This window comes from Copadichromis virginalis, linkage group LG9, assembly GCF_057382275.1.
Source record: "Copadichromis virginalis isolate Kocher_CV1m ecotype Utaka linkage group LG9, C_Virginalis_male_GT1.1, whole genome shotgun sequence".
Lineage (NCBI taxonomy): Eukaryota > Metazoa > Chordata > Actinopteri > Cichliformes > Cichlidae > Copadichromis > Copadichromis virginalis.
The window spans coordinates 28364546-28388491 of record NC_140626.1 but is presented as its reverse complement, the minus strand read 5'-3'; the positions used below and the strand labels follow the sequence as shown (position 1 = coordinate 28388491).

At 42.2% G+C, this 23946-nt stretch overlaps 1 protein-coding gene across 2 annotated transcripts in view; it reads left to right on the top strand.

The window, feature by feature from the left end:
* cntnap2a (contactin associated protein 2a) overlaps positions 1-23946 on the top strand; it is a 403255-nt gene that overhangs the window by 241462 nt on the left and 137847 nt on the right. For both annotated transcript variants that reach the window (XM_085468615.1, XM_085468614.1), the window contains exons 10-11: positions 6596-6745; positions 19492-19654. In XM_085468615.1, the coding sequence (XP_085324741.1) occupies positions 6596-6745; positions 19492-19654 (313 nt within the window). The remainder of the gene's footprint in view (positions 1-6595; positions 6746-19491; positions 19655-23946) is intronic.

Sequence of the window (23946 nt, the reverse complement as noted above, 5' to 3'; positions counted from 1 at the left end):
ACTCAAACTGTGCAGTGTTGGAGAGCTGTTAGTATTATCATTCATACTGTTTTTCATTCAGCTAATCTTTAACAACCATTAGCTCCAAGGTCAGGCCACAGCAGTTAAAGGACTTAACTGGTTCACTTTGACCTCAATATGTAGCATGGCATCTGTATAAGTTATCTCATGTTACCATGGTTAAAGATGTAGTGTGCATTGTTTGTCAGTAAGAAGGGACAATGTCAGTCTGTTCTTAAAGTACGCAAGGTACAGTGACTCTTGTCCACAGCTGTCATCTTTAGCAGCCAACAATAACTTCTGCACAGGGTTATTAATTGGAGATTATGTATAGGAATTTCAGGAGCGGGATCACGCCTCCAAACACACTCCTTCCGGTTGTCATCTACTGTATATAGGTTCCCCCAGTTCTGCAAGCTGTTCATTCTCGTTTACGTGCCCCACCCTTCCTCCCTGCTTGTTTTCAATTCTTTAACTTCTTCTATTTATTGCATCGTAAACACCCTGACCAATTTCCTCTCATCTGATGGTGACATTTTGGGTCTTCTTGCAGAACTTGGCACAGCATTGATTCATTGGACTAACTTGTATTTTGTGCAGTTGTTTGTCTTTTTCTTAGATTTTTGCTGAGTATTGGTCAATCTATTGAGTGTTGTCAAACAAAAAAATGTATTATGTTAACGAAGAGAAACAGTTTTAGTCAATTATGATCAGTAGAAGATAACAGGACTTGGCTTTGAAAAGTTAAAAGACAGTTCAGAATCTTCAGCACCGTTTATTAAAAGATTTAAGTCAGTGTATTTACATATTCGTGTCTGCACTTGTATGAATACATTTGAATCTGTGTGGAGAAAATGCAAAAGTAGTTCATAGCTTTGGCATTAAATATGTTTGGTATATAATTAAAAAAACATAAAAACCAAACACATAGTCAGTATATAGTTTTACTACAGTGTTAGTTCATCCACACATATATAGACTATGGGGTCACACCATTTAATCTTCTATCCCATTGCAGCAGGTGTATCAAACACCTAGCCATGCAGTCTTCCGGTACAAACATTAGTAAAAGAATGAGTCCTTCTAAAGAGTTCACTGGATTTGAGTGTGATACTGTAATTAGATCCCATGGTTGCAACAACTGGCAACTGTAAGTAATATTACTGCAAATAGGAATTTAGGAACAACAGCAATAGACCAGTGGGATCCCGCTATAGTCAGAGGGTATGTTCCAACTATAGGGGGATCACACTCCTCAGCCTCTGTGGGAAAGCATAAATATATATTTTATCAAAATACCTGCATTCGTCATCCATATTTTATCCTTTGTTACTGGTGAGCTGCAGTTCAGTCTTCTCTCCAGGTCTTCACTCAGAGCTGTCATCTCCTTCTCCTTCTGCTCCTGCACCGCGTCGTCACTGGTTGTCACTTTTTGAATTGAGGACTGCCAGTTCTGCAGCTTATACTAGAAACATGAAAGCTAATATTTTATCTACAGTTCTTTCAAGATTTTCTAAAATTACCAAGTCTGTGATTTTCATACCTGAAATCAGTCTCTTAGCCTCCTCCACCATTTTCTTCTGTTCAGTCTCAGGCGCTTGAAGCTTTGCTGTAATTGCTGTCACTTTGTTTTCTGTGGCTGTCAGTCTGGTGCTCATCTTGAAACATCATAGAGGATGAGATTTTCAGTGAAAAGCATGAGCAGTAAGCTGCACCAGGCTTTGTTTATTGGTGGAAATTTCTGAAAATTTTTTGAATTGAGAGCAATTTGCAGAAAGTAAGTTGTTTTCTTACAGTAATGACTTTTGTTAGGTTTAATGGATCAGTATTTAAATTACTGCTATTCAAATTTAGATAATGATGGAGTTCCAATTGCTTACATTGCATGCATTAAATTAACACAGGCTAATTTATAGCAGAAACAGACAAGTAAGAGCAACAATTAGCCATTTAATAGAGAATATATGTGCAACAGTTTTGTTATGTTTAGGAAAATTGCCCTACCAACATGTGTCTCGGTGCTCTCAGCTCATCCGAGGACTCGTTCCTAGTCTTGCACTTCATCTGTGGTCAGCTCAGATCTTCTTCATGAGTACACATCACAGACAGATAGAACTGCATTCTTTCATGACTTATTTACCTCTTTTTTTGGGGGGGGGGGGGATTACCCCAAACTAATATTGCAGAACATTAATTAAACAGTTTTCACATTGTTTATTGTATTTATACAGATGGTATCTTGTCTATACAGATGGTCAGTGGTTACAAAGTGCACACACCTTTAGGATGTGCATTGAATTAATTCAATTGTTGACATGAATAATGAATGTTAGATTTCCTCAGATGGAAATGAAAACTAAAATGTTGGATTTATTTTGCATGACCTTAAAAGCTGGTTCCCAACAGATACTTACAAGGTGAAGCTGCTAGAGATATGATGATAATGATGTCAAAACCTCAATCCAATCAAGTTCACTGTTTCACAGCATGAAATCATCACTTTTGTGTAGTGATTTTATTTACTGTTTGGATGATATTTTTTCCACAGTTGCATTTGTTTACTAAGGATTCAATATAACATGAATTAACCCCAAGTTCAAACCAAGCAAAGTAGCTGATCAGCTTGTCACTTTGTTATCAGACCCTGCATTTGAATAACAACAAAGAAAACCACAACTTTATCAGGTTTAATCTGACTAATTCTCCTCCTCCTTCATCTTTTTCACTCTTTTTTTTTATCTGTGACAGACAGCTGGTATGTGCATGATTTTTGCCAGTGTACAGTGGCTTGCAAAAGTATTCGGCCCCCTTGAACTTTCCCACATTCTGTCACATTACAGCCACAAACATGAATCAATTTTATTGGAATTCCACGTGAAAGACCAACACAAAGTGGTGTACACATGAGAAGTGGAACAAAAATCATACATGATTACAAACATTTTTTACAAATAAATAACTGCAAAGTGGGGTGTGCGTAATTATTCAGCCCCCTTATTCAGCCCAGAAGGGCCGATGGCGCGATATGGCAGCCTCGCTTCTGTCAGTCTGCCCCAGGGCAGCTGTGGCTACAACTGTAGCTTGTCTCCACCAGTGTGTGAATGTGAGAGTGAATGGGTGGATGATTGGGTGTGTAAAGCGCTTTGGGGTCCCTAGGGGACCACCTAAACTCACAGGCCGAACAAGGAGAGCGCTGATCAGAAATGCAGCCAAGAGGCCCATGGTGACTCTGGACGAGCTGCAGAGATCTACAGTTCAGGTGGGGGGATCTGTCCACAGGACAACTATTAGTCGTGCACTGCACAAAGTTGGCCTTTATGGAAGAGTGGCAAGAAGAAAGCCATTGTTAACAGAAAACCATAAGAAGTCCCGTTTGCAGTTTTCCACAAGCCATGTGGGGGACACAGCAAACCTGTGGAAGAAGGTGCTCTGGTCAGATGAGACCAAAATGGAACTTTTTGGCCAAAATGCAAAACGCTATGTGTGGCGGAAAACTAACACTGCACATCACTGTGAACACACCATCCCCACTGTCAAATATGGTGGTGGCAGCATCATGCTCTGGGGGTGCTTCTCTTCAGCAGGGACAGGGAAGCTGGTCAGAGTTGATGGGAAGATGGATGGAGCCAAATACGGAGCAATCTTGGAAGAAAACCTCTTGGAGTCTGCAAAAGACTTGAGACTGGGGCGGAGGTTCACCTATAAGCAGGACAACGACCCTAAACATAAAGCCAGGGCAACAATGGAAAGATTTAAAACAAAACATATCCATGTGTTAGAATGGCCCAGTCAAAGTCCAGATCTAAATCCAATCGAGAATCTGTGGCAAGATCTGAAAACTGCTGTTCACAAATGCTGTCCATCTAATCTGACTGAGATGGAGCTGTTTTACAAAGAAGAATGGGCAAGGATTTCAGTCTCTACATGTGCAAAGCTGGTAGAGACATACCCTAAAACAGCGGTCCCCAACCCCCGGGCCTCGGACCAGTACCGGTCCGTGAGTCGTTTGGTACTGGGCCGCGAGAGTTGAGGCTCAGGTGTAAATGTATGGTTTTCAGGGTTTTTATCGGTTTTCAGCGTTATTTTTTTCATTGTTTTTATCGTTAACTCGGTTTTCCTGGGTCTCTTCACGTGTGTTATGAATAAATCTTCTTTTTTTTTCGGTACCGGTACTAGTTTTATTTTGTTGTATTTATCTGCGACACCTTAAAGGCCGGTCCTTGAAAATATTATTGGGCATAAAACAGTCCGTGGCGCAAAAAAGGTTGGGGACCGCTGCCCTAAAAGACTGGCAGCTGTAATTGCAGCAAAAGGTGGTTCTACAAAGTATTGATTCAGGGGGCTGAATAATTACGCACACCCCACTTTGCAGTTATTTATTTGTAAAAAATGTTTGGAATCATGTATGATTTTCGTTCCACTTCTCACGTGTACACCACTTTGTATTGATCTTTCACGTGGAATTCCAATATAATTGATTCATGTTTGTGGCTGTAATGTGACAAAATGTGGAGAAGTTCAAGGGGGCCGAATACTTTTACAGGCCACTGTATTTGGTGCTTTTGACAGTGAGAGAAAGACAGAGAGACAGAGAGAGAGAACACGGATCGCATATTTGAGCATGAGGGTTTCAGCAGGCACTTGTCTGTTTGTGCATGAGTGTGAAGGTTCAGTTACATCGCCATCACTGATAAGCTCATCATTCAAAGCTATTGCAGGTGATGTAAAACAGATGAGGGAACACAAGGTTATACAGTATCTGTTTTCCATTACATTCAAGAGGTTATAGAGAGTGGGACAGGATGGAGGAGAGAGCTTGGTAGTGATTACATCAAACCAATATGCAGGCAGAAATGTGATTGTCACTGAAGGAGGTTATCAAGGTCGCTTTCTGCCAGAAGTAACTTTTTTGTGGTTATCACTCGGACAATGTAGACACTGTCCTCTAGATTTTGTGTTATTAGTTTTGGGATCATGGCCTCCTGACAAAAAAGCGTTGTTAACAGTATTATTTTTTATTATTTTATTTTTCTCCCTGCTAGAGCTAGTTTTTAAAAAAGGGTTTTACAATTTTAAGGGGTACCATGTCCCGTGTATGCGAGTGTGTATTTTTGCATGCCCAACCACGTTGCCCTGAGCGTGGCTGCTGTGGTCACAACTCTCAGCAAGTGACCATCTTGGCCCTTAATTTCTTTGGTCACAGCCTCGATCGCACACAGGCATACAAGCACAGGCACACACGGCCACCCTGCTGATGAAGATTAATTAGTGCAGACTCCCTGCTGATATGAAAGCTCGGGTCTTCAAGTGCATTCTGGGAAGAAGTAAACAATGTGAGAGTGCATCTTGCAGACAGCGGGGACTCACACAGAGGCCGCCACACAAAAATGCAAACACACCGACATAAGCTTGCCCACCGTCTATGCGAAAGTGTGTGTATTGACGTGCATGCAGATCCATGAGTAGGTGCGCTCTGCCTAGACTGATTTACACATGACCGTACCTTGAACTTCGCTACAGTGTCCTCAACAGGTATCGATGTATTACAATCAGTGAGGCAGTGTGCTAAGCCCAATTGAAAAAGAAAGACACTGCAGCAGATGGCTGCAAACTTAGAGAAGTAGAGAAGAAAAGAGAAGAGAGAAAGAAAAAGAGAGGAAATTTTAAATGCAGAAACAGAGGAAGGGAAATAAAGATGGAGAGATAGAGGAATCTGGGATAGCGATCGAGGTGAGGAGGAAAGGATGAATAGAGATTGGTGTCAGTAAGAGGTGATGTATAGAGGAGAGGGCAATGAAAGGAAGCTGGCTTCTCTCTCAGCTCCAGTAGTAATGTCCCTTTCCAAAACATCACTCATATTTAATGGAGCACAGCTACAAGAGAAGGGAGAAGAAAGGAGGGCACGGAACTTGCATGCACCAAACACACACATATGCAGACAGAGCAACACATTAGAGCCTCGTGCACTTTCAAAAAGTACTCAAAGTTGCAGGCACATAAAGGACTCACACACACATGCATTTGGATACTCAGCAAACAGGGTTCTGTGAGACTTAATGGAGTTGAGTCACATGGGCTTTGAGACTACAAAAGGGAGCCAGGAGAAAGAGGGAGTGAGAGAACAAAAGAGAAGGGGAGAAGAATCGAGGAGCACGGACTTGCATATGTGACTGTGCACATAAGTGAGGGGAAGCCGAAATAGAGGCAGAAAGATGATCCTCGATAGCACTGAACTCTGTTGGAATCACATTCAGCAGGCACACAGGAGTGCCATTGTTGTGGAGAAAAACATATGCTGAATATAAAAGTAGAAGGTAAACAGAGAGGGATAGCCACACATAACAGAATGAATCACCCACACACCTCTCACCCAGCCAATTGTCTTATTGACAAATCCCAGTCAGGGCCTTACATATTCTTCTATATTCTCCTATTAAAAGAAATAACTTGGACCTATGGGGGTAAAAAGTACCAGTATTGAGTTTTGTGTGGTGGGCCTTTTTTTATTGTTTTTTTATTTTTATTTTTCTCAGCAAGTTTTATTATTACATCCAGGGATTTACACAAATGCTTTTGCCTTATTGCTTTTTTCCAGGCTCGGGCCTCAATGATGGCCAGTGGCATGCAATACGTTTGGTTGCCAAGGAGAACTTTGCCATGTTGACGATAGACGGCGAGGAGGTGTCTGCTGTGCGCTCCGTCTCACCTCTCAGCATCACCACGGGAGGAACCTATCACCTCGGAGGTAAGGGTCAACCCAGCACCATCACCACATTTCTAATGAGAACTAGACCAACTTTAGTGCCAGCATCATTCATTTCCATCGCATTTCTCTACACTGTGGATGTGTGTACTCCACCACATGCTCCCTATGTTTGAGGAGGTGTGTTGCATGTTTATTTTTCATGTTTTACAGCTAGGATTTGAGTCGTCTATGCTGTTCATATAGAACTTGTGTTGGTTTTGTGGTTATTTGCAGATAGTTCTTCAATCTAAATCAATATTTCTAAATCACCCATATTTGTACATGTGTGTGTTAAGGCAAAAATGATCAAATTTCTTTTCTGGTAGGCAAAGTTTAACTGAAAGTCGCTCACTTAGCAAGAGCCCAGGCACAGCAACAACACCATATATATAGGGGACACAAACTATAACAAACAGACACTCACAGAGAGATAGAAAGAGCGATAACACAAGCAGCAGCCTCAATCTGTCAGAATTAGGAAGACGCCAGGTTAATGATGCCAGACACCTCTGTCTGTCTGTTGGAAGATGGTCCGTATCTAAGTGTACTTGTGTGCATGTGTGTGTGGGTGTGTGTGTATGTGTGGGCACCTGTATGAAATTACAGTAACTTAGAGAGATAGTGCAGCTCTGATAGCTCCATCATGCCTCCCCCACCCCCACCGCTCTCTGTCTGAGCACAATCTCCTCCATCGAGCAAAATCATTTCCCCAGGCCAGTCAGTAAGGATCAGAGCAGCCGACAAAAACACAGCCCTAGTACTTTTATTCTGTTGTCTATTTTAATTTACTCTTAGCTGGTTTGAGTAAATCCCCAAGTCCATGATGACTCTGTACTTTTTTTATATATGAAATCAAAGTCTGTGAGACCTTGATGGGCTAATGGATTTTTAGTCTAGAGTCTGTTACATCTTTGAAGGATTCTGAAGGTCTTTTGTCAATCTAGGCTGTTGCAGAATCATTGAATTTAATTCTTCATTTTTCATTATTGATATCCCAACTTTCTGTCTCTCTTTTTAGTCTTTGTCTGTCTTTTATATCTCCTCTCTCCTTTTCCTTCTCACCCTCTAGTCTCCACTTGATGCAATTGGTGATTTATTGATTTCAGTAAACTGAGTTGTGAATCAATAGTGGCTGAGAGGAGAGGAGAGGATCTCCGCAATGTCTTTACTCCATGAAGAGGACAGAGGAGACAGTTAGACGAAGGAAGTCCAAAAAAGGAAGAGAAGAAATAGTACAAAAGATTGACAGGCAGGAATTGCAAAATACAGAAAGAAGGTTTTATAAGGTGAATGAAAAAGGTTAGCACATTAAAGAGTAAGGCAAGGCCAATTAATCTATGACGAATACTTCAAGAAAGTTTTCTGATGTTTTTATTTAACCTATGGTACTTGAGTTGAGGCACATTTGGCAGTTCTTGCACTCTTGAATTTTATTGGGTAGGACACAAGAACCTTTGCACACAGATTTGGAGATTTTCTGCCATTCTTGTCTGCAGATCCTCCTAAGCTCTGTCAGTTTTGATGCAGATGGTCAGAGTTCATTTTTAGGTCTCTCCAGAGATATTTCACTGAGTTCACAGCACGGTTGTCGTTGGGCCACTCAAAGACATTCACAGAGTTGCCACTCCAGTTTGTTTTTTGAGAGGGGGCTATATGCTTATGGTCATGTCCAGTTGAAAGGTGAAACTTTGATTCAGTCCTGAGTGCTTTGGAAAAAGCTTTCTTGAAGAATATGTCTGTATTTTAGCTGTTAACCATTCCCTGAAGCCCAACTAGTCCATACAGAAAACATCAACTCTACATGAATGTGGCACAAGCGTGCCTTACCACTGGGATGGTATCGGGCATGATGATTAGTAGTGATGGATGGGTCCCTTAGGTGTGACATTTAGAAAAGAACTATCTGGTTCTTGTTAGCAGTATGTGCTTAGGCCCTTTTCTGGCAGTTGCTTAGTTTGGCCAGACAGCCAGCTCCAGGAAGACACCCAGTTGTTCCAATTTGTGCATTGACCTGATCCTCCCCTTTGACTTGTGCAACAGTATTCCCTGTCACCAGGCTTTTGATTCCCAGATCATGTCCAGTCAGTTAAATTTACCACATTGCAAAGATAAGCAAGAGAAATACCTAGAAACTGAACTAACCTATGCTAAATTGGTTCTGAATGTCAGTCATATTCTTTCTTCCAATAAATTTGCAAAAGATTCTCAGCATAGATTTTTATTTGGAAAAGATTAATTAAAAAGAGCAAAATACTGCACCATAGGTGATATATAAAAACTATGTACAGTGCATTGTAGTATATATTCTACGCCACTTTGCATTCCACTTGCATATAAACACATACAGTATGTAATCACATATAAACACTAAATACACATTGCAGCAACTGGAAAAAACAGCAATGTTTTTCAGTAGTTTCTCCCCTTTGATGGAGGTAGTGCGCTGAATTGGCAGGAACTGTGACTGGGGTTTTTCTCGTTAATTTTACATGACATAATGAATGCTGAGGAGCAGGGAGCCTGGTGGTAAACACAAGTTTGAAGGCTGCAGGGGATACAAAACTGTTGATTATTACTATGGAAAGAACTACAAAATGATATTTAGGCCAGCGCTTTAGTGGCTAGGGAAAAACTTTTAGGAGCTGTTTCATGGAAAACAGTGTGCACTGATGCAGCTTGTGTTTAGCTCTTAGGGTTATTTTCCTTTTCTTTTCATTTTTCTGTGATTGGGTTTGGTGTATTTAAATACTGTAGCAACAGAGAAATTCCATGTGGAGCAGTGTGTGAATTTTAATCGCAATTTCCATCTTTCATTCAATATCTTGCCTCCTTGTTATCAAAGAGGAAGCCTAAAATCCTATGTGTGTTGGTTAAGTTAGTACGCAAGTCTGTAACTCACATGAAAAGATGGGTGTCCTACATACACACAGAACTACGTTAGCTCAGACAAAATATCCAGCACATGTATTCAAACCATCCCACTCATCACATTCAGAGGCTAATTTCCATCTCAGAGGTAACAGAATAATATAGTGAATGTACAGAAGATAGTTTAGCCTTTGGCTTGCCCTCAATTACTCTCTCTGATCGCTCGGCTTGATGAGTCAAAGAGGCCAAGCCCATTAAGCTGTCCTAAAGCTCTCTAACAGTATTCCATCAGCACTTTCACTGTGACTGAGACTGTTCTATCAGCGAGACACAATTAGCAGAAACCTCACAGTATTATGAACAATCCCTGTTTTTTTATATACAGGACAAGGCTTGAGTTAATTGCTGAGAGTAATTTATGTAGGTGCGGCCATCCAGGTAGCCATCTGCTTCAAATCACATGGCTGTAAGGCATCAATCTGCTGTGCTTCCGCTGGCAACAGTTGTAGACCAGAGACCACCAGCTGAACCCTACTTCGTAAACAAGTACCATGTAATAGCAGAGATATATTTTATGCTCTTGGTTTTATGTTGTTTCTGTGCTGTTCTTTGTTGTCAACCCCATCTTTGACTCAACACTTTCGAATAGTGATTTAATAACAAACAATAACAAAGTTGTTTTTTTAGTTTAAAAAGTTTTAAAAAATACATATATATATATATATATATATATATATATATATATATATATATATATATATATAGCAGCAGCTGGATAGCGTAGTGGTTAAACTACACGCCTTTGGAACAGAGGATCGCAAGTTCGATTCCTGCCTGGGGCGTCTGTATCCAGTAAGGGTCCTAAGGCTAGACCCCCTATGCTAAGCAAGCCTACCGCAGACATGAGCGAGACAGATAAATATGAAGGCATGCCGGCTCGGACGTCGCCCGGATCAACAAGGTCCGCGTCAGGTGTTGAGGAACCAGGGCACCCTGACGAAAAGTGGGCTACTGGAACAAGAAGGCATCGGTGGGCAAGGGACGAAAACAGGGCGTTGTTGGAATGCTACTACGCAAGTAACCCCGGCGGAAGGGGCTACATGAATAGGATGAGGGACCTATGGATTCTTCGATACCCAACATCCACAATGACAGCGAAACAACTAGTAGCTCAGTGTTCCAACATTCGAAAGAAGGGACTGCTCTCACAGCTAGAGATTGACGAGGTACAACACAAATGCTACAAATGCAAGGAGGAGTCAGGACGCCAGGTCAGGGGGGAGATATCATCACCCCCACCCGAGATTGGGTACATAGCCCCAAGTGCGATAGGAGAAGGATCGTTGAGTGTGAGAGGAACTGACCTGAAAAATAGGATCATGGCCAAGCTTGAAACCTGGATCCCCCGTAGCCGGTTACCAAGATTACGTGAAGTACCCTCAGAAGGTCTGCTAGATGATGTTAATGCAGCACTACGGGCAATACCTACAACCACGATTACCGACACTAACAAGCTGATCTACAATACGGCAGCAGTGATCAGTGAGATGCTTGGCTACAAGTTGAACAGCCACAAGGGGCAGTACCCTCCATGGAGAAGGAGGCTAGAGGGCAAGATCAAAGTAGCACGGAGGGAGGTTAGCCAACTAACAGAGTTGCAGAAAGGTGCGACAAATACGGTGCCTAAGAAATACAGCAAGCTGTCCATACCTGAGGCCTTGGAAACTGCCAAGCAAAGACTCACAGCCTTGGCCAGCCGCTTGAGGAGGTACACCAGAGAGATAGAAGGCAGGAGAATAAACCAGCTGTTCTCCACAGAACCAGCAAAGGTGTACTCTCAGTGGCAAGGGAACAATAAGAGAACAGTACCACCAAGGCTGGAGATGGAGCAATACTGGAAGAGCATATGGGAGAAGGATGCAACCCATAACGGCAATGCTCAGTGGCTAGTGGATCTGAGGGCAGACCACAGCGACCTCCCTGAACAGGGTCCAGTAACCATCACAGTGGCAGATATCCAAGAAAGGGTCTCCAGTATGAAGAGTTGGACAGCACCAGGGCCCGACATGGTTCACGCCTACTGGCTGAAGAAGCTGACTGCACTCCACGAGCGTCTGGCAGCACAAATGAACCAGCTGCTAGTTAACGAGAGACACCCGGAATGGCTAACCGAAGGTCGGACGGTCCTGATCCCCAAGGACCCCAAGAAGGGAGCGGTCCCCTCCAACTACCGACCAATAACCTGCCTCAGTACTACATGGAAGCTCCTGTCAGGCATCATATCGGCTAAGATGAACAGGCACATGGGTCAATACATGAGCGGGACACAGAAAGGAATTGGCAAGAATACCAGAGGTGCAAAACACCAGCTACTGGTAGACAGAACAATCAGCCGAGACTGCAAGACCAGACTGACCAACCTGTGCACTGCCTGGATTGATTACAAGAAGGCCTATGACTCAATGCCCCACAGCTGGATACTGGAATGCCTAGAATTGTACAAGATCAATGGGACCCTAAGAGCCTTCATCAGGAACTCAATGGGGATGTGGCGTACAACACTAGAGGCCAACTCCAAGCCCATAGCACAAGTTACCATCAAGTGCGGGATCTACCAAGGAGATGCTCTGTCCCCACTGCTGTTCTGCATAGGCCTGAACCCCCTCAGTGAGATCATTAACAAGACTGGCTACGGATACCGACTACGGAACGGAGCAGTTGTCAGCCACCTCCTGTACATGGATGACATCAAGCTGTATGCCAAGAGTGAACGAGACATCGATTCACTGATCCACACTACCAGGCTATACAGCAATGACATTGGAATGTCGTTCGGACTGGAGAAGTGTAGTCGGATGGTAACAAAGAGAGGGAAGGTAGTCAGAACTGAGGGGATTGAACTACCAGAAGGCAACATTGCAGACATAGAGGACAGTTACAAGTACCTGGGGATCCCGCAGGCAAATGGGAACCATGAAGAGGCCGCTAGAAAGGCTGCAACCACCAAGTACCTGCAGAGGGTCAGGCAAGTCCTGAGGAGTCAGCTGAATGGTAAGAACAAGATCCGGGCCATCAACACATACGCCCTGCCCGTGATCAGGTACCCTGCTGGGGTAATAGGCTGGCCAAAGGAGGAGATAGAAGCCACTGACATAAAGACAAGAAAGCTCCTGACCATGCATGGAGGGTTTCACCCCAAGTCCAGCACCCTGAGGCTGTACGCTAAGCGGAAGGAAGGGGGCCGGGGACTGGTGAGTGTCAGCACCACAGTCCAGGATGAGACAAGGAACATCCAAGAATACATTGGGAAGATGGCCCCAACTGACCGAGTGCTCAGTGAATACCTCAGGCAGCAGAAACCCAAGAAAGAGGAGGGAGACGAGGAACCATCATGGAAGGACAGGCCCCTGCACGGTATGTACCACCGGCAGATAGAGGAGGTGGCTGATATCCAGAAATCCTACCAGTGGCTGGACAAAGCTGGACTGAAAGACAGCACAGAGGCACTAATCATGGCAGCACAAGAACAAGCTCTGAGTACAAGATCCATAGAGGCTGGGGTCTATCACACCAGGCAAGACCCCAGGTGCAGGCTGTGTAAAGATGCCCCAGAGACAATCCAGCACATAACAGCAGGGTGCAAGATGCTAGCAGGCAAGGCATACATGGAACGCCATAACCAAGTGGCCGGCATAGTGTACAGGAACATCTGTGCCGAGTATAACCTGGAAGTCCCGAGGTCAAAATGGGAGATGCCCCCAAGGGTGGTGGAGAATGACCGAGCTAAGATCCTGTGGGACTTCCAGATACAGACGGACAAAATGGTGGTGGCTAACCAACCGGACATAGTGGTGGTAGACAAACAGAAGAAGACGGCCGTAGTGATCGATGTAGCGGTTCCGAATGACAGCAATATCAGGAAGAAGGAACACGAGAAGCTGGAGAAATACCAAGGGCTCAGAGAAGAGCTCGAGAGGATGTGGAGGGTGAAGGTAACGGTGGTCCCCGTGGTAATCGGAGCACTAGGTGCGGTGACTCCCAAGCTAGGCGAGTGGCTCCAGCAGATCCCGGGAACAACATCGGAGATCTCTGTCCAGAAGAGCGCAGTCCTGGGAACAGCTAAGATACTGCGCAGGACCCTCAAGCTCCCAGGCCTCTGGTAGAGGACCCGAGCTTGAAGGATAAACCGCCCGCAGGGGCGTGCTGGGTGTTTTTTTTTATATATATATATATATATATATATATATATATATATCCATAGGTCCCTCATCCTATTCATGTAGCCCCTTCCGCCGGGGTTACTTGCGTAGTAGCGGTGTAGCATGTAGCGGTTCCGAATGACAGCAATATCAGGAAGAAGGAACACGAGAAGCTGGAGAAATACCAAGGGCTCAGAGAAGAGCTCGAGAGGATGTGGAGGGTGAAGGTAACGGTGGTCCCCGTGGTAATCGGAGCACTAGGTGCGGTGACTCCCAAGCTAGGCGAGTGGCTCCAGCAGATCCCGGGAACAACATCGGAGATCTCTGTCCAGAAGAGCGCAGTCCTGGGAACAGCTAAGATACTGCGCAGGACCCTCAAGCTCCCAGGCCTCTGGTAGAGGACCCGAGCTTGAAGGATAAACCGCCCGCAGGGGCGTGCTGGGTGTTTTTTTTTTGTTTTTTTTTATATATATATAAATTAATATCCACAATGATGTGTCATCTCTTTCTTGGATTTTGTTCTAAGTCACGAGTATTTGGTCTCCATGAAAAATAAATGAGCAAAATAGGAAATGTCAGTCTAGAGCAGACTTGCCCAACTCCAGGCCTTGATGGCCGGTGTCCTGCAGGTTTTAGATCTCACCCTGGGTCTAGGCACCTGAATCAAATGATTAGTTACCAGTATTCTGGAGATCTTCAAGGCTGTGTCCCAATTCAGGGTCTGCACGCTTGAAGAACGCACACTACGCGTACTACGTACGGTGCGTACTATAAGTACGAGAAGTGCGGAAGTGAGAGGCTTGTGAAATGGGACGGTCTAGCCTTCAGCGTGCAGACCCTGAATTGGGACACAGCCCAAGACATGTTGAGGAGGTAATTTAGACATTTAAATCAGCTGTGATGGATCAAGGACACATCTACAACCTGCAGGACACTGGTCCTCGAGGCCTGGATTTGGACTCCACTGGTCTAGAGTAACTATTCCATTCACTTTGATAGCATAGCACCTTAACTTTGCTAGGGAGTTAGAGGAAAGTGGGTGTGACTATCTGCCTCCTATAATCTTCAGTTATATTTTTATTTCTGCCACAACTGCTACATTAAAGCACATTAGCACCAATTAGGGTTTTATTGAGGCGTGACTGTCACTAATAAGTAAGGATGTACATACGGTATGACTAACACTAAGTCTGAGAACACATGTTTTACATGCTTTACTTAGACCCACACACACACAAATACGGCATATAAATGTCAGTCTGTATTTAATCAAATCGCAGCAAAGTGTGTGTGTGTGTGTGTGTGTGTGTGTGTGTGTGTGTGCGTGCGTAGAATTGGCTTATATGAACAAGACTGTTTTTTTTTCTTTTGCATAACACAGTCTTTCAATGCTTTTAACATTAAAATTAATGTTATTCATATGTTATATGAAGGCATGCATATTGACATGAAATATTTGCTAATTCATGCTTTTATTAAATAAATAAATTACCCAGTTTAAATCAGTGGTAACTTTTAATGCATTTTTATTTATTTGATTTTGGCTATGATGGGACATTATGCAAATGAGGTACTATTCCCAAGGAGTTTAAAGGCTATGCAAATTGAGTACATAATATTTCCCTTTATTGAATATTCTTCCTTATTTCCTTTTTTTATATATATTGTCTAGAATGTGCAGTTTTTGCGTGTCAGTTAATAACAGCTAAAATAAGACCACTTTGCTTCCTCTGAAATTATGTACCGGTAATAATTGACAGTGCAAATCTCTGAGTTCTGCAGCCATTCAACATTTTCCTTGTGATGTAATAGTCCTGCCATTTAATTTCTGTGCCATTAAAATTCACTTGGAACCTCTCCCAAGGTTGCTAGGTTACAAGATATTATGCTGAGGATGTCAGTGGCAAGAAAGACCTAGGCTTTGAGCCTTTGAACGTGCCCTTTACTCTTCCCTCTTTCTTCATTCTATTCTTTTCAGGTTTCTTTCTGTTTTGCTCCTTCAAATTTCCTCCCTACCTTATGTCTTCATTTTTCTCATTATTTCATTTGCTTTAACCCCTTCCTTTGCCTCCCGCTGGACTCCTCTCCTGCTCCTCTCATCTCCACTCCTCTGTCCATTGAGCACCTGCTTTTAGAAGCAGTCTCCTGAACCCAAAGCCCATTTTACGGAGAGTAGTTTTTCACTCATGACGCTACGCTTAGAGAAATTAGTAAGTGACTGGCAGAAGACATCCATAAATTGAATTTCTCAAGAGGCACGACAGGGAGACACACACAATCACACATAAGTGCACATACACGGAGACACAAAGTCATATTTTCTATTCAGGAAGAGGGGAAAAATTGATACACTAATGAGAGAGCAGTCAATTATGGGACGTTCCACTCTGAAGCTTTCTAGCATTTGATAACTGTCTGTAGGTGGGGGCGGAAAGGAGTATGTAGTGTTTCCTATTGTAGTGTTGAAATCTTGACTTTCTTATACATTTGATAATACTGAGTGGTTCCAAATATTGTCACAGCTTTTCATAGCTCATTGCTTCTTTTCATCATTTTGGAAATGATAGAATGGCTTCTTTCACATTTTCTATTTGTGAATAAATGACTCATCATGACAAAAGTCCTACAGTTGCTTTCCCATTACTACACATAGACTGTACACTATGACACAGTATATTTTTTGACCTTCTTGAAACACAGCATTGTAGCCCTCCAGTGCTTTCTTTTGGTCATTTTAGCATCTTAAGTTCTTGCGGTAACTTGTAATGAATAGCACATTTTCAGCCATGCGTCTTGCATGCCGTTCCTTTTACATCCTACCTTTACATCCTAAGGCTTGTGATGAATAAGACATGACACTCTGGCAACCACATTTATCAAAGTGCAGTCCACGTGCTGCATGTGCATCTTGTGTCATTTTGTGTAAGTGCAAACAGTTCTGTTTACGTGCATATCAGCTAAGGTGCCAAATGATTTTATTGACATGAGTTTTGTTTGATATTAATGCGAGTTATGTTTGTTTGAGAGTGCTCTGAGGACTTTTTTGGACACTTAGGGTAAATTGCTGAGGGACAAACTGCAGCAGGTGGTCAGGAGTTAAGCATTTTCCTTTCCGGGAGTGCATTCTTGGTTTTGTGTGAAATTACATATTGTGTTTGGCAATAGTTCTTGTCTCTTCTGAATATATTCTAGAGTTACATCCTTGGAATATTTGTTTAATAATTTACCTCTGAGCATATTGGCAGATTTCCAACCTACCTCTTCCGGAAGCAGACACATACCTCTAAATGTAATGGGATTTGGAAACATAGCCTGGGAGCCAGCCGTGCACAGGTAGAAGAAAGCTGGTGCTGGTCTTTCCAGTGTGTATTGTAAGACGAGCTCTTTAGGCCCAACAGGGGGATTGTGATAGTGTGCCAACAAGACTGCAGGGGGTTATTGCTGTTGTTCCACATTCTGAACAGTTATAAGAAACAGAGTTCTTCTGTTTGTAGTAATACTGCAAATTAAAGCAAAGAATGACATTGAAATTAGGGAGAAATAAGTACTGCTTATTCTTATCTAGAATTTAGATTAGAAGATCGATTGAGGTATGGTGATGCATTTGCTTTGCTTCCAGCAATTGTTTTGTCTTTGTTGGACTTTCTACTAACAGCGGTCTGAATCTTGAACTTTGTGTGAGTATATCTGCATTACATTCATACAGTGATACATATTTTAAAATCATCCATCCATCCATCCATTCGCTTCCGCTTATCCTTTTCAGGGTCGCGGGGGGCGCTGGAGCCTATCCCAGCTGTCATAGGGCGAGAGGCGGGGTACACCCTGGACAGGTCGCCAGTCTGTCGCAGGGCCAACACACAGGGACAGACAACCATTCGCTTTAGAGTAATAATAAAATAAAATGCTGTACTTTAAATCTATTTAAAACTCTGCTACTGCAAAATCTACATACTCTCTGAGTCTTATTTATCCATCTATTAATCATTTAATATGCAATATGGTAAAAGGAGCATTTATAGTGCTCATTCATATAGATAAATGATCACCTGTGTCTTTTAAATAGTGATTTGCAGATGTTTGGATTCATTTAGCTTTTTCTAGATATCAGATTTTTGCTTTGTTTGCTGATTGATGATTAATTTTTAATCCAAAGTCAGCTGTCACCTGAAGCATGCCGGTTTTAGTAGAAATACAGGTGCATTTCAGTTATTGCTCTTAAAAAAGTATTTTTGCATCAAAAGAGTAAATTATAAAGTGACACCTAATAAACTAATCGGATATAGTGTTGAACTTTAATTGCAAAAACCACTCAGTTGGTGGCTTGAAAAGAGAAGCAGAGAAACAAACCTCCCGCTGGCTTTCATGGCCGAGCAACATACATACATCCACCCATAGCTTCATGCATGGTGCCACTCATTCTGCCAAACTGTCAGGATAGCTGGATTTCCTTTGCATTTATAAGCTATCCACAGGACACAAAGTGCTGCCAGCCAGCTGCAGTCTGCTCTGTTTCCCATCTTCTCTTCCTTTTCTATCTCCCTCTCTGTCTTTCTCTCTCTCTCTGTGTTTCTCCCTGGAAAAAAAAAAAAAAAAAAACACCAGGCAGGTGTGGCAGGAAAAGAGACAGATGGCAAGGATGACAGGAGAAACTTTTTGGAAGGAGGAGATGAAAATCAAAAGATGTGAAGAACAGGATGAATCCAGCAAACGTGCACACACATACCCTTATACATACTGTTTACTTTCTACTGTTTTATATGCTTTGTGTCAGGGACATAAACTACAATTATGTCGATGTATACACACACATACACACACACACACCCAGTGCACACGCCTTGTATAATAAGTCTCTTTGATGCTTTGGCCTTGAAGCTGATAGGCATGCTGGAGAGTGTGACAGCTTATATCATCACGATGATGGAGATGTCATTGAGCGGTTGTGTTTTATGAGTGACCCGTGTGCTGTTGGACTGCCTGTGCTCTGTAGATTTACACTCCTATACTGTATGCTGTGCAACTATTATACACAAAGCACGGAGGCAGATTTAAACATGTAGAAGACATGCATGTAGAGTACATGTAAACCTGTCATATATCAGTGAAGTTTTGTAAAAGATAAAGAATGTTCAAAAAATACACACAGGTGTATAGTTTTGTCCTAGCCTTGTCCCCTCTTCAGTCAAGGCCCAGTGAAACCTCTGGACGGGCCATTGACTCCTGTACCTCATAAACGTACAGTATAGAGTAAAATCTGTATGTCCTCTAGCCTACTGCAGTCTTAGCACCAGCATTAAGTCTAATGGGCCTTGCGGATAAGCTCTAAAACAAGACAAGTGATGAAGGTTCATGGTTTTAAAAAAGGGGACAATAACCATTCACTGGCCAGGTGTGTTGTTGCTCATCAAGGATAATGTCACTGTCTTCTTTTCATGGTGTGTTTTAAATCGTGAGATTGCAGGGAGAGCATAATAGGATTCTTTCAATCTCCCACTTCTTTCATTTCACTATTAAAACAAGCTTTTATGCATCCCTTTGTTTCTGTTCCTTCTCAAAAATAGTTACAGCATTTTTTCCACTTCCAACTATCTGTAATTGTCAGCAGAAAATTGCCATTTTTTTATGTAACAATGTTTTACTTTCTTTTCTTTTGTTTGTTTCTTGTATGGGTTCCAGGTTATTTTCTGCAAACACTGTTTCCACCAACCCAGCGTTCGTTTCAAGGCTGCATGCAAGCAGTCTTAGTTGATGACCAACCTGCTGAGCTACATGCTGTGGAGAAAGGCACTGTGGGAGCTTTTGAGAATGTCAGCCTGGACATGTGTGCAATCATAGACAGGTAAGAGTGGGTCAGGCATGGGCAGAGGACAAAAGCAATGATTGATATAAATCAACTGGTTTTAAATAGGAAGAATCATATACTAGACAAGAGCGCCATGTGGAGTCTTTGAATTTCGATCCAGAGACTTATAGCACAAACATCCACTTGTCTGTTTGAATCAACAAGTATGTGAGCGTATTGCTGTCTCCTATCTGCTTGTCAGATATAGTTGATGGGGAAAATTACAGTGCAAGGAGGTGTGTATTTTATCAGTGGAAAACATTGGACAATCTTAATCAAACATCAAAAATGAGCCATGCAGTTCGGTTTTATTGCCAAGGATACCAGACATGGAAATTCTGCACAGCACCTCCCAATGTTGGCTCACTGTAAGCATTCATTAAACTTGTTGACATTTCAATTTATTTCCTTGTCATGGACTAGACAAACACATTGGAATGGATTCGCCATACATGCAGTCACCCATGCAACATTTGCCTGCATTGATGCCTGTGTGCAAAACCATTTAAACTTTGAGGACACGTTTAATCCCGGTGGTGTTAGTCACGTATTATTTAGTGATTTGTCTTCAGGTGAGGTTTGTCAATGACCTTCATCGATATCCTTGGTGAGCGAAGAAGACACCAAGTACCCCTGCTTGATTGTGATCAATTTAGGTTCGCCACAAGTGGTCTGACTGGCTGGGAATCTTGAGTTCAGACAACTGCTTGGGCACACACTTACACAGGCAGACTCATCAGAAAATCCTGTTTAAGTCAGTGTTGTCATTTTGCATTTGCATTTTCAGATAATGTTTCTATTAAAGTGTTTGTGGCAGTTTAGGCCACCTAGTTTATAACTCTAGTCAAAAAATCCTTTTTGTGCCCTACTCTCCTCCAATAATGAATGAAATGTATTGTATTTGTTCATATTGTGTTTATTCTTACAGTGTACCTGGAGGGGGTCAGGAGGAGGGGCTCTGTGAGGCAGAGTATGACACAGTATGTGTCATACCTAATATGAATGATAATAATAATTTTGATTTGAAATGTCATCCAGTAAATAGCAAAATGCTTACAAAGTCAAAATTTGCATTTTGACTCTGTTTGACTCTGTTTTGCATTGTGCTGTGCAATCAAATGCCCAATTTAGAGGTGCTAATTGACTGAGTCAGCCAGAAGACTGCGTTATTATGTTTTAATTTGATCAAATGTTACTCACCATTGTTACAATTTCACTTCAACAGAATACTGATGCTGTTTATTTTGTGCAATTCTGTGCAACTGCCTCTATGTGACGTACACTATACTGTACGGAGGAAACGATCACAAAGATAAGATAAGATAAGATAGAACTTTATTAATCCCTCGGGTGGGTTCCTCTGGGAAATTCGACTTCCAAAAAAAGCACAGCAACGACCAAAGTTACAGTTACAGAACTGTTATATATATATATACACACACACACACACACACATATAAATACAGAGACAAATATAAATAAAATATACAAAGGGGATAAATAGAATAAATAGGAATAAAAAATAAAAAATAAAAAAAGATGAGTGACCGAGAGTGTTACAGACCACTGGAAGTTGGCTTCCTGCTGCTGCATATTGAAAATGCAATAGCAGATGTGCTGACAGTTCTCCAGAAAACTTCTGCCTTCACAGGTGGAGAAAAAAAAAACTGTCCATGGCCAAAAAACTTTATTTTGGACGTGAACTAACACAGAAGTTTCCAAATTTAATGAAACTATCCTACTCTCTGTGCTCCCAGTATTGCCCAAGTCTATTACTTCAAATGTTTTGTATAAGCCCTGCAGTACTTGAGGTGGGCCTTGTTCTGCCATGGAAGATGAATGGGTGCACTGTTACCATCTAACTAATCAGAATGTCTTTGAAGGCAGTTCAATAGCCCTGTCTGACCTCCCTTTGATCAATGCCGTTCCACTGTGAGATTGTGTTTAGGGTGAGATAGTGGAAGAAACAGAAACTACACACAACCTAACAGACACACTCTCAGGTGGACACATAGCTATGCCCATGCAAATTCCCACAATGTCACTGTTGTTCTGTAATACTGCCGAGGCAATGAGTGCAGAGGCACATAAAACCACACACGCTCATAAATTTGCCGAAATGTCTTTTTTTTTTTCAGGAAAAAAAAAGCCGCATATATAGTTAGTATACTTGAGTGATCACAGCTTGCTGAGCATAATGTCTTTTGTGATTGTCAATTGCAACCCTCTGTGAAAGGCCCTTTATCTGAACCTTGTTACACTGTAAAAACAAACTTTTAAAAATATACTCAACGAAATTGATGTAACAATTAACCCTAACCCTAATTAGTACACAATTTGTTAGGTGCGATCTACTCTATATTTGTACTCAAGCACAACACAAATAGGTCAAATCTACCTAACCTTTGTCGGTATGTTACACCACTACAAACCTTTTTAAAAAATGACTAACATTACCTCTGGATTGGAAATGCCTAGATTAAGTAGGAACATTAGGGAAATGTCTTGAAAATTAACAGAACAATGTTGCATTATCCATAACAAGAAGCATGCTGCAAAGATGTAACTGGAATTGAATCATGGATTTATTTATTTATTTATTTATTTTTGGAGCCTTGCAGAAAAGATTAGCACTAATGCTAGTGCTTTCATCATCAACATACCCTCTGCACCACTGATGAATAGACTTGTAGTCAAGACAAGACCAAGACAGACTGAGTCAAGACAAAGACAAAGTCGAGACCGAGACAAAAAAGCCAGATGCTGCTTCGTTTACGGGTGTCAGGCATATTTATGTGTTTTTGCGATGCACTCGCACAGCCCTCCTCACCACTGTCTACTGTCTCACTCACTTACTGAGAGGACAGACGCACACTCCACTTAACTGTCGCGTCTCTCCCTCTGTTTTTCATATAATGATATTATCCTATATCCTCGCATGTGACTGGCCACAATATGGAGGGATTGGAGCATAGCTGAGCCACTGTGTGAGAGCTGCGCAGCAAAAGGAAATTAACTGTGCGTGGGGCTGCACGGCGTCAAAGCTTTAGCGCAGTAAGCTCGTTAACTTGAAGTTAACTCTACTTGGACAAACTGCCCGAAATGCGCTGACAGAAACATTTCAGGGAATTTGAGTCATTCTGCACTCCAGATGCGTTACTTGCATTAAAAATGTGCTGTGCAATCTAGTGTCACACTAGAATGTTTGTTTTTCACAGCTTTTAGACTGCCACAGGGTCGATTTTGTACATAGCCAAATGCTTGTCAAATATTTTGTAGCCTAGCAGACAGGCAGGATTTTTATTTATTTCATTTATTTCATTTTTTTACAGCACATGCTGTCCCCCTCGTTTTCCAAGTACACTGAGTCCAAATGTACAAAGAAATCCAAAGATGGCCACAATTATAACCCCCTCTGCTGTCAGTGAAGCTATCCTATGTTATGTGAACAAGGCCAAAGTAGTATGTCACTTTCATCAGTATTGTGTGCACAACAGCAGTAGTCATCATGTCCAGCTCCAGAGGTGGAATATTTGTGCTGCTTAACTGCCCGACAGCCAGTGAGGCTGGAGAAGGACCCCTGCAGCTTTTACGAGTCAGTGTTTGTTTGTCCTCCAGCTCGCTTTCCTGCTAACACCATTTTATTACATTCAAGTAAGCAGACTTAAAAATTCTAATCGCATAACTCATACATGACTGTGTGTGTGGAAAACCCCGCTTTAAGCCTCCCGTGCCTCGGGATCCATCCCCACAGGCCTGCAGGCAGATCAAACCACAGAACTTTGATGTGCTCGGGATTTGGGTTGGTATTCAAATTTTAACAAGAAAAACTGTGATGTCTTAACTGCTGTGTGCTCAGTGCTGTGTTCACACTCTGTTTACTTCCATCTGTGAATATAGAGACTAAATTTTAACAATAACAATATGCTTTATGTTAAGAAACCTAAGATGGAACACTGAGATTCAGCATCATTAGCAGGTCTGTCGCCTCGTGCACTCAATAATCAATGATGTTTCATTTTAGTATAGGCAGACACACACTTCAGTAGTCACTGACAGTCTCACTTTATTTAGTCGCACATGGTCCGATTAAAACTGAGTTATTCCTGATTGTTTACAGTTAGCCAAGGTCACCAGTAGATCCTGCATTTTCTTTCACTGACTGGGTGTCTTGGCACAAGTATTGCTGTGGGGGTGGGGGGGTATCAAGTGAAGGCATTACTTTCTTTCTTTTGTTCTTGTGAACACCTTGAATGGAAATGTTAACAGATTCATTGAACCTATCAAAC